Source organism: Cibotium barometz, chromosome 2, assembly GCF_041138505.1.
Source record: "Cibotium barometz isolate CiBa-2024 chromosome 2, ASM4113850v1, whole genome shotgun sequence".
NCBI classification, from domain to species: Eukaryota; Viridiplantae; Streptophyta; class Polypodiopsida; order Cyatheales; family Cibotiaceae; genus Cibotium; species Cibotium barometz.
In genome coordinates, this window is record NC_141047.1 from 67,254,722 (window position 1) to 67,264,981 (window position 10,260).

The following is a 10,260-nucleotide window of genomic DNA, read 5'->3' on the forward strand; positions in this document are numbered from 1 at the left end:
GGCACGTAGTGTGTAGAGGGACACTCGTAGAAGGGGGCAAAAGTGTGTGGGCCATAGTATTAAGATATAAGGTGAATTGATCGAGTACAAACTTCAAAGCACCCTATTGAATAAGCACACATGATAGTTATTCTAGTGATAACACACCTAAAGAAAGTATATATTTTATCAAATTCTAAAAGGAATTACTTAGGATGCAATAACTATACTTTAAGGCGCCTCTTCTATATAAAGTGCAAAATGTTGAATTATTATTGTGCAAAATGTCGAATTGCTTACAAAAGCCTACTTAGGGCTTGTTCACACACATGGGCTAGTCTGGCATCTGGATACCAACCAGCTAGCCACGAGACTCCAAGTAGGTAGTGAGGTCCCAAGGATGTTGGATATTCGAAAACCGAAGTCCAAGTTGGTTTTGTGTACGTGGGAGTTTCGTTGTAGCTTTCTACACGTTTGTTTTATTCTGCAAACTTCAACAACATTAAAAGGTGTAGTAAATGCAAACGGATTTGAAACTCGTGTGCACCAATTGCATCCACCTTGAAACTCGCGTGAACCAATTGCGTCCACCCGGAGAGCATCCAAATGGCAACCAGCCGGTGTGTGTGAACATGCCCTTCTATGATTGAGCGAATTGGGTGGCTCCAAAAAAGTAATAATGCAAAGAAGTTTTGCATAAAAAGAGTGACCACGTTCTCCAAAAGATTCGCTTTGGGGGGGGGTGAACCTAAATTGCGGCGAAGTAAGACACGTGTTGGTAGATGGAAGATCCAAAGAAAACGCACAGGTGAGGGAAAGCAATCACGAGGGACAGGTGTCGACGGAGGAGTGGCGGGACGTGTACGGGAACAATCTTATTGAAAGTCAACGTTTGGACAAAAACGGTTGGGGCCCGTCAGCTCGTGAGTGACGGCTATAAAAGACGTTTTCATTTTCACCACGTCGCGCCTTCTCGCCTATAATAAAGGCATTCGGCATCACATACTGCAGTGCAGCAGTTTAACTCCCCCCGCCCCCCTCCTCGACTCTCTCTCTCTAATCACTTATTAACCTCTCTTTATCGCCCCAACCTCATTAACCAGTACACTGATGGCTCAGTGCGAAGCTCCTCATCACCATAGCCATCCAGGATTATACACAGGAGTGAACTCAGGGCCCCGTTTTCCTCTCTGCGCAGATTTAACTCCTGCGCTTGATACTTGCAATACCCCCACCTTGTCCAGATTCTTTTTTCCTGCAGCTGAAGTGGCCAATACCTGCCAGCAAGACTACATCAATCTGCCCACAACAGATCAACCCAAATTATGCTCAGCGATCATGAATGGCTGCCCCTTGACGGTATCGCCATTTGTGCAAGCCTTTGGTGAATCACTGTGTTACGCTGATGTTCTCAAGGGAAAGCTCTTTTCATCGATGGTTGCAAATCAACAGGTTCTGCAATCACAACAAGTAATCAGTCAGCAGGTTAATAATGGCGTAGGCAATCATTTACTTTCTCATATCAACAAATCTAACCACAGCAATCATTTAATGAGCCCGAAGCCTGTTCCAATGAAGCGCATCGTAGTCGATCAGCCCAAGCCTCTCAAACTCTTCAGAGGGGTGAGACAAAGGCAGTGGGGAAAGTGGGTTGCAGAGATAAGACTACCCAGGAGCAGAACAAGGCTATGGTTGGGAACCTTTGATACTGCAGAAGAGGCTGCCCTTGCTTATGATCGCGCTGCATTTAAGCTCAGAGGTGATAGAGCTCGCCTCAATTTCCCTCTTCTCCTTCATGATCTTACCTCAAGCTTCCCTCACACAGATGATTCTGTACTAAACCGGTCTCTTGTAAACACCCTGGATGCCAAAATAGAGGCTCTTGTAGCAGATCAATCTGCTAAATATGCAGCCAAATGCAAATGGGAAGAGAAGCCTTCAAGCCAAATTGTTGATACTTATGATGGTAATCCAACTGAGCAATTGAGTGTTGGTGAGTATACACTAGGGTATGATGCGGAAGACTGCATTATTCAAGCTTTAATGGTGAATGAAAGCACGGTTGAAGAGATTTCTTGCGGTGAAGAATTTGGGTCAGTCGGATCCCCATCTTCTGAAGAAGGGGACAGTACTCTCATCAGTTTAGAGGATTTGCCAGATCTGAGCTGGGAGCCCAGCTGCAAGAAGGGCAGTGATGTTGCTGGTCTGCTCTCATCTGCATCAATTGTGGATATGGACACTATATGGAGTATGGTGGATGCACACTCTAGCAGCTAGTTATGATGAACTCATTCTCTCCTAATCAGCTCTTAGACTTAGATTGCGTTAATTAGTGCACTAATCACGCATACAATAATCCACAACGCATGCATGCATGTGCAACTCATGAGGGCCATCTTTTTCCCTAGTAGGAGCCCTTTGTCAGAGCAGCATTTGCATGCGTGCACACACATTAATATTCTTTGTCTTATCCCATAGTATAGAATCTTATAGTATAAAGGATCATCATGGTGCAGGAAGCCTAGAGATGAAGCCAAGCACATATTTTTTCAAGTATGCTTTGTCTTCTCTTGGGCTAATTTCTTCCTTCAATGTTCAAGTTCACCGCAATGAAGCAAATATAGGTGTACTGTGTACACACACGTCTGGTCATTTTTTCTCGTGGTGTCAATCTAGTATGCAAGTTGGAGGCTTGTATACAAATTTCTTACTTGTATAACAAGCTGTGTACTACATGTCAGCCTCTGGAGTCTTTTAGTTTCCCCTTAGAAGCTGATTAATTTTCTGTGTTCTCACAACATAAAACCTGCAAACTATATACAATGGATCTGCAAGGTTCTGTTTTAGACCTGCAAAAAAAATACTTCCTGAATCTCAAAATTTAAGATAGCTTAGTGACAATTTAGATTTCCAAAATTTTCAAGACAAGCTTGCAAATTTTAGTAATCATCCATGGGTTCTTTTGATCGGTTGACAAAAATATTTTGTGTGTGAAAGATATTTGAATGCACGGATGGAGACTAATATTTCAAAGCCACAATCTAGTGACTCAGTGAGTAGATTGTTTTTTGTCTCTTAGTTGATAAAAGCAGTATGATTTTCCAGAAGAAATTGACATGGTGGGCATTGTGCTTTGAATAAGCATGGGACTCGTGTTGCAGGAGGTGACTACCTTACTTTGATACCTTGGCCTTTCCCTTTGCTTTGCGTTATTCGGAATTCTTTGAATATTTTTTTCAACGTTCTCGGTACTAAAGTGTTTTGACTTGAGCTTTATCGACTTGCTTCATGAATAATAAATAATGGGGGTCAAAATTAGACCATTTTAAATTCTCTCTCCTAATTACCAAGAGAAATTTGGGCATCACGGTTCCGGAACGGAGATCCCTCATGTTCAGTGTTCAGTGCTCACATAACCCGGTTTGTAGTGTAACTTTCTCGGTTGAAATTTAAAAATCCCGATTGGTCCCGGTTAGAATTCGGCTGTGTCTTTAATTTTTAGGGATGAAAGTTACATGTTTTAGTTATAAATCCCAGAAGTATGGTTTTTAAAGATTTTTAGGTCTAAATCTCGGTTAGGTTTTAGCATTGCCTTTAATTTTAAGGGTTAAAAAAAATATTTCTTTCGAGTGCTGCTCGTGTTTCTTACGGGGGCGCACACACTTTTGGAATTTACACATTAAAAAAAGCCAATGGTAGCCCATGACTTTGGTAGGCAGCCCTTAGTTTTTTATTCCCCATTTTTTCTTAATGTTATATCTTTTACTCATTATATGTGGACCTGTAGGCGAAACTGGTTCACCTTGTGCTAGTGGTAGAATTTTTTATTCTTTTTGTTGGGAAGGTGGATTCCACTACATGTTCAAACTCATGTGCACATGAACTCTCTAATGGTGACCATGAACTCTCTAGTGTGATTTAACTAGTGGGTTATTTAAGATTCCTCTATATGTTCAGACTCATGCGTGTGTAAACTCTCTATTGGCGAGTCAATCGACCTAGCGGTGGAACCCCTCGAAATGAGAGGCGCGACAGTCCTCCACGCCCCAAAATTGCCAACAACGTTATGGATATCATGAAAGTCATGGAATCGTCCCCTCTTTGGGTGAAGCTCTAGTGAGGGAGTGAGAGAAGTATTGGGATCATTAAGGTATTTCGGCCGAGCCTAGCCGGAAGTACTCAAACCATGTGTGACGCCAAACTTTTCTATATTTTGGGTATCGATGTACTGAGTTAGGAATGCCTCCAACTCACGGGTCTAGGCCAAGCAGTCCCATTATTTCCCTTGCCGCAACCAGGACATGTCTTTTTTTGTAGCACCATCAAGGGCACAAAACCCACAGCGCCAAGGGCAACCTCAAGGAAACACACAACCCCCAATCCACAAAAGTATATACAATGCAAGCCAAAGTACTGACTGACCTCTTAAAGGACCCCATTTTGGATGCTTCTTCACCGAAACCAAGTTCCAATTCCTCTCCATTTGGTTGAGGTATGAAAAAAAAAAATATAATGCTGGGAAAGGTAAAGAACCACTTCGAGGGACTACTTCCAACCTCGGTGTTTCATAAGGGCAAGTATCTAATTGGATCCCCAAGCATTGTAGGCTCGCAACCTCAGAGCTAGGTAGACACAAGATCACAAACATAGGGTGAACATGATGAGGACGTGCAGATGTCGAGGGTGTCAAGGTGGTGGTGATGGTTGTTGATTGTATCAAGGTGACGAGGGCAACCAATGGTGGGCTATATGCTGATGATGAGGTATGGCAGTAACAGTCCCTGGCTCTGGTGAGCCTAGGATGACTATAGGGGAGACGGAAGAAGCCACTAGAGATGGTGGAGGAGAGGCGAAAGGAGGCTCCATCACTAGCAAGGAATCCTATGTGGTGGAGTGATTGGTTGGTGCACTGGGAGGGGGCTATGAGGAGGTGAGTGATGAGGAATCACAGTGACCACTTCAGCTCGTGTGTACGTGGATGAAAGGTAGTAGTGGTATCCATGGGGGTCAACTGCTTTGGATTAGTGAGACTAAATGGGTGTAGAAATGTCACGCAATGAATAATGGCGAGGCAAAACAAAGTGTAGGTGTAGTGATGTGGAGACGATGGCCACTCAATAGAATGGTGAAAAGAGGTGGAGACATAGGAATGTGTCATAGAGCGGAAGGCGAAGGACAGCTGGGTTGGAGTGGGGAGCAATGCATTATTGAGTGGAAGGCAAAGGACATCTAGGTGGGAGTGGGAGGCAATGTAGGTAGAAGATGGATGGAGTGAAGTTGCAAGAGGTGAAGACATAGGAATGTATCATAGAGTGGAAGGCGAAGGACACCAGGGTGGGAGTTGGGCACAATGTGGGTAGAAGATGGATGGAGTGAAGTTGCATAGGTTTGTTGGAAGGATTTTTAAAATCACCTCTTCCATGGGTCCTCGGCCTCCACTTTGAAAGTTTGATCCCACATTGTATGCTTCTTCACTTCCCCTTGAACCCTTGGGGTTCATCTCTATAGAACTCAACTCGTAAAATGCCTAAAACTTCTTCAAAGGAGGGAGTGTGCTTACGAACCATTAGAGCTCTATACAAACTTTTGTCTTTTGCATATTCCCAAGGTAGCGGAGCATAATCGAATGGTTAAGGATAGGGAATGGTTATGCATAACCCTCTGTCTCTAGATTAGTGGTTGCATAACCCATGGTGTGGGGCTGTGTGGTTTCCAATGCCATTGTACACCTATATTTGCTTCAATGTGGTGAACTTGAACTTTGAAGGAAGAAATCTAGGGGGGTTCACCTAAAAATATGTAAGTGTAGCACGTGATTTCATAAGGAGGGGTATATTAATTCAAAAAAGTTACAGAATTACATTTACACGAGGGAGTTTTTAAACCAATTTTGGAAAAACAACCCATAAGTTTATGAAGAGAAAGGGATCATTTTATTCATAAAAGTATGTAAGTGCGAGGGGTTTTTAAAATACCCCTTGAACGCATGTGATACATAAAATTTCTTAGAGGTGACCATCCCTCGGAAGAAATTACCCCAGGAGAAAACAAAGCATACTTGAAAAAATATGTCCTAAGAGTCATCTCTAGGCTTCCTCCACCATGATCGTTTATACTATAAGATTATATACTATGGGATAAGACAAAGAATATTAATGTGTGTGCACCCATGCAAATGTTGCTTTGACAAAGGGTTCTTGCTAGGGAAAAAGATGGCCCTCCTCATGAGTTGCACATGCACGCATGCGTTGTGGATTAATGCATGCATGATGAGTGCACTAATTAACGCAATCTAATGTCTAAGAGCTGATTAGGAGAGAATGAGTTCATCATAACTAGCTGTTAGAGTGTGCATCCACCATACTCCATATAGTGTCCATGTCTACAATTGATGCGGATGAGAGCAAATCATCAACATTACTGCTCTTCTTGCAGCTGGGCTCCCAGCTCAGATCTGGCCTCCCAGCTCAGATCTGGCAAATCCTCTAAACTGGTGAGAGTACTATCCCCTTCTTCAGAAGATGGGGATCCAACTGACCCAAATTCTTCACCACAATAAATCTCTTCAACCGTGCTTTCATTCACCATTAAAGCTTGAATAATGCAATCTTCAGCATCATACCCTAGTGTATCCTCACCAACACTCAATTGCTGGAGTTGGATTACCATCATAATTATCAACAATTTGGCTTGAACGCTTGTTTTCCCATTTGCATTTGGCTGCATATTTAGCAGATTGATCTGCTACTACAAGAGCCTCTAGTTTGGCATCCAGGGTGTTTACAAGAGATTGGTTTAGTACAGAATCATCTGTGTGAGGGAAGCTTGAGGTAAGATGAAGGAGAGGAGGGAAATTGAGGCGAACCTCTTCTACAGTATCGAAGGTTCCCAACCATAGCCTTAATGTTCTGCTCTTGGGTAGTCTTATCTCTGCAACCCACCCCTCTGAACACTTTGAGAGGCTTGGGCTGATCGACTACGATGCGCTTCATTGTTGGAATAGGCGAGTTTAACTTTAAACCGAGCATGCATGAACCGAGCACAGATAGAAACCGAGCATGCAAAGACCGAGCGGAGCAGTAAAAAGGAACAACACGAAGAGAAGTGATAGAATTCAACCACTATTGAACCAAAATCACACCTCTTATCTATTTGGAAACTCTCAAACCTTACAACACCACAACTTGAAGCGATAAAAAAACACTCCATGCATGCTTCACATGTCCAATTCCTTTTATGCCAAATGTCGGTGTTTGCAACAATTCCTGAACCATTTGCAAACATTGTAGCACTCACTTCACGAATGTTTACATTCAATGTAAACATTCTGCCCACTCTGTTGCCAACCAACCTGCACTTGTCTTTAAAGTCTTCAACATAACAACCCCATCAGGTTTAAACTGAACCTGCAAACCCTGCTCAATCATCTGGCCAACTGAAACTAGATTCTTTGTTATGTTTGGACCATGAAGTACATCTGCAAGGTACTTCACTTTGCCATCCTGCATAGACAATGGCACATCTCCAACAACATGGGCAATTGGATGAGCGCAGTGTCATCCCCTGTTTCCACAAAACCTGGTCTTTCAATGTTCTTCATCTCCTTGAACCACTCCCCATGACTTGTCATGTGGTTCGAAGCACCTGAATCAACGTACCATACATCATCTTTATGTGCTGCTTCAACATTTTCAAACATGGCATTAACGACATGTTGCATAACAAACAACCTTTCATTATCCTCATTGTTTCTGCTCGAGGATGCATAGTTGTTTTGCTACAATTTTCCATTTTGCATGTCAGCCTCCTTCTTATAATAATCTGCCTGCACATGTCCATGCTTACCATAATAAAAGCATCCACGTGTATCATTATACTGCCTTTGCCAATTTCCATGACCTCTTTGACTCCCCCTGCCTCTGAATTGGCCTCTTCCACCTACGTGTTGTTGTTGTGAATTCTGGGACTGTTGTTGTTGCTGCTGGCCATAATTCTGATTACCTATGCGGCCACCTCCTTGACCGCGTCCACGGCCTCCTCTACCTCGTCCTCTTCCTGAACTTGTGTAGAAGGCCTGTTGCTCTGAACTATTTTCTTTTTTGAAGACTGTTAGTGTTCACCCAACCTCTTCTCTTCTATAATCAACATAGACACCAAATCTATAAAATTGGGAATGTTTTCCCGAGTCTGAATAGACGTCTTGAATGCCTTGTATTGTGGCCCGAGACCACGTAGACAGACTTCCACCTTGTCATCATCATCTACTGAAATGCCAATAGATGCAAGGGATTCCACAATACCCTTGATCTTCAATGCATAGTCATTCACAGACATACTCTTTTCACCCTAGTACCGCTTCCTGTGCTTCTCTTGCTTACAGCTCAACCTTAGCATGAACCAGGCTCTGATACCATGAAAAGATGCAGGGGAGAAGAGATCTTGAGCTCTTGCAAGCACACACACACTCACAAAACCCTAAAAGAGAACACACACGGTGAGAGGCTGAAAATCTGCTTCATCTTTATTCAACACTCAACACTCAACATGCCATATATAAAGATAAGAGTACACACATATGAAAAAGTACCGCCTCACTAGATGAGCTCGATATTCATCTTTATTCAACACTCAACACTCAATACTCAACACTCAACATGCCATAAAGATAAGAGTACACACATATGAAAAAGTACCGCGAGCTCGATATCTCAACACTCACCAACTTAGGATTATGGTTAGGAGAGGGATAACTCTCGTTTGTCCAGGCAGGAAGATCCCAACCACCTGTGTCTCATTCGAGGGTACGATGTCAGCCCTCAGGAACACTCGAGTGTATAGCATCTGCTAACACTTAGGGCCCTTCCCTTCGTTGATTCAAGCACTTCCCTAAGGCTTCGAGGGGTGGCCAAAAGCCGAGAAAAGGCTTTACGCTTTACCCGATATCCTTGCTGAGCTGAGCCCTACGTGCAAGCAATTTCACCAGGCCCTTTGCGCCAAGGGAGAACTTGCCTATCGGTAATTTGGTCCCCGGCCTCACTCATGGTGTTTTTGTCGATCAACGAGGCACGTACTGTGAGCCCTCTGTCCCATGCATTTAACCAGCACAGCGAGCGAATGTATGGTTCACTGATTCCATCGAATACTCTATTGATGTCGAGGCACAAGTGCACTTGCCAATGGTGTGTGTGTTGTCCTTATTGGACTTAGGCCTTTCCTTGTCTAGGCATCTGTGCCCTCTTGTTGCACATGTGCGAGGGATGCGCCTTATCCATAGCTTGCATTGTGTGGAGGGACCTCGCATAATGCCAGCTGTGATCCCTTCTCCACTGATCTGTAGTTCGTGATCCGTAAGCCTCACCTGTGTCTTGGTGACACGGTCGGGAACCGCCAAGGGAAGTTTTCGGTGGAGTCCAGTAGACGCCTTTCTCGACATGCTATAAGGCTCTAGGATAGGAAATTATCCCATAGAGTGAGTCGAGCCCGTCTCGCCATGGAGCAGCACCAGTGTCCAGATAAGCTATCTATCTGGCAATTCATTTAGTGACTTTGCAGTCGCCAAGGAAGCCCCGAGAATCATCAAACATCTCCAAGGAAATCCATGGAGAAATCTTTATATAGCAAGCACTGGCTCTCCCAGTGCGACTTCATGAAAAACAGTTAGGGAGAAAGTGAAAGAGAATGAAACGCACATGATGGTTACTATAGCTGTTCCTTTCGACCCCCCTGGAAAAATGACCAAAAGCACCTGTTACAAAGCTACTAGGCAGGGGCAACGATACTATTGGTAAATACGTACTCAATGAATCCTTTCATTCTTTTTTTTGGTATTCATTGGCAGTTTGTCTAGAATGGAAATGCAAATAGTTTTTTCTTTTACAGAATGCACACGCACTTATATACAAAATTCTTTCATGCTGAACCAATGACTCGACCATGCCGGTTACTAGAAATACTACCGTTGGGAGATACGTACAAAACTGGTTACCACGGGATACAATACGTATGGAACTGTATTACACTCACAGAAGGAAATGAATTAGGAATTGACCGGATAGGGATACAAGCGGAAACTTGTGGAATATGCAAGAAAATTTATTGAAATGATGGGTCTGGTCTTTGGTAAAAATACTTCTGTGGTTGCTATCAATAGTAATATGCTTTCTTTTGTGTGACACATTATTGCCTTTAACATATCGCTTTCTGTATCTTAGATGAGGAGGCTCTCGCTCCCATGCGGGCTCTCATCAGTATCTTCACCCCCATTTCCAGAGTTCGTGCCAT

General features: G+C 43.3%; 1 protein-coding gene across 1 annotated transcript; it reads left to right on the plus strand.

Moving 5' to 3' along the window:
• The first annotated feature begins 997 nt into the window (after positions 1–997).
• LOC147641377 (uncharacterized) lies at positions 998–3,036 on the plus strand. Its single transcript, XM_086810464.1, has one exon. It carries the CDS (start codon positions 1,090–1,092, stop codon positions 2,254–2,256), a length of 1,167 nt encoding a protein of 388 aa, XP_086666590.1. The 5' UTR covers positions 998–1,089; the 3' UTR covers positions 2,257–3,036.
• The last annotated feature ends 7,224 nt before the right edge of the window (positions 3,037–10,260 follow it).

What these genes read in the sequence shown, in the direction of transcription:
- LOC147641377 (XM_086810464.1), top strand. Translation starts at nt 1,090, where the DNA reads ATGGCTCAGTGCGAAGCTCCTCATCACCATAGCCATCCAGGATTATAC.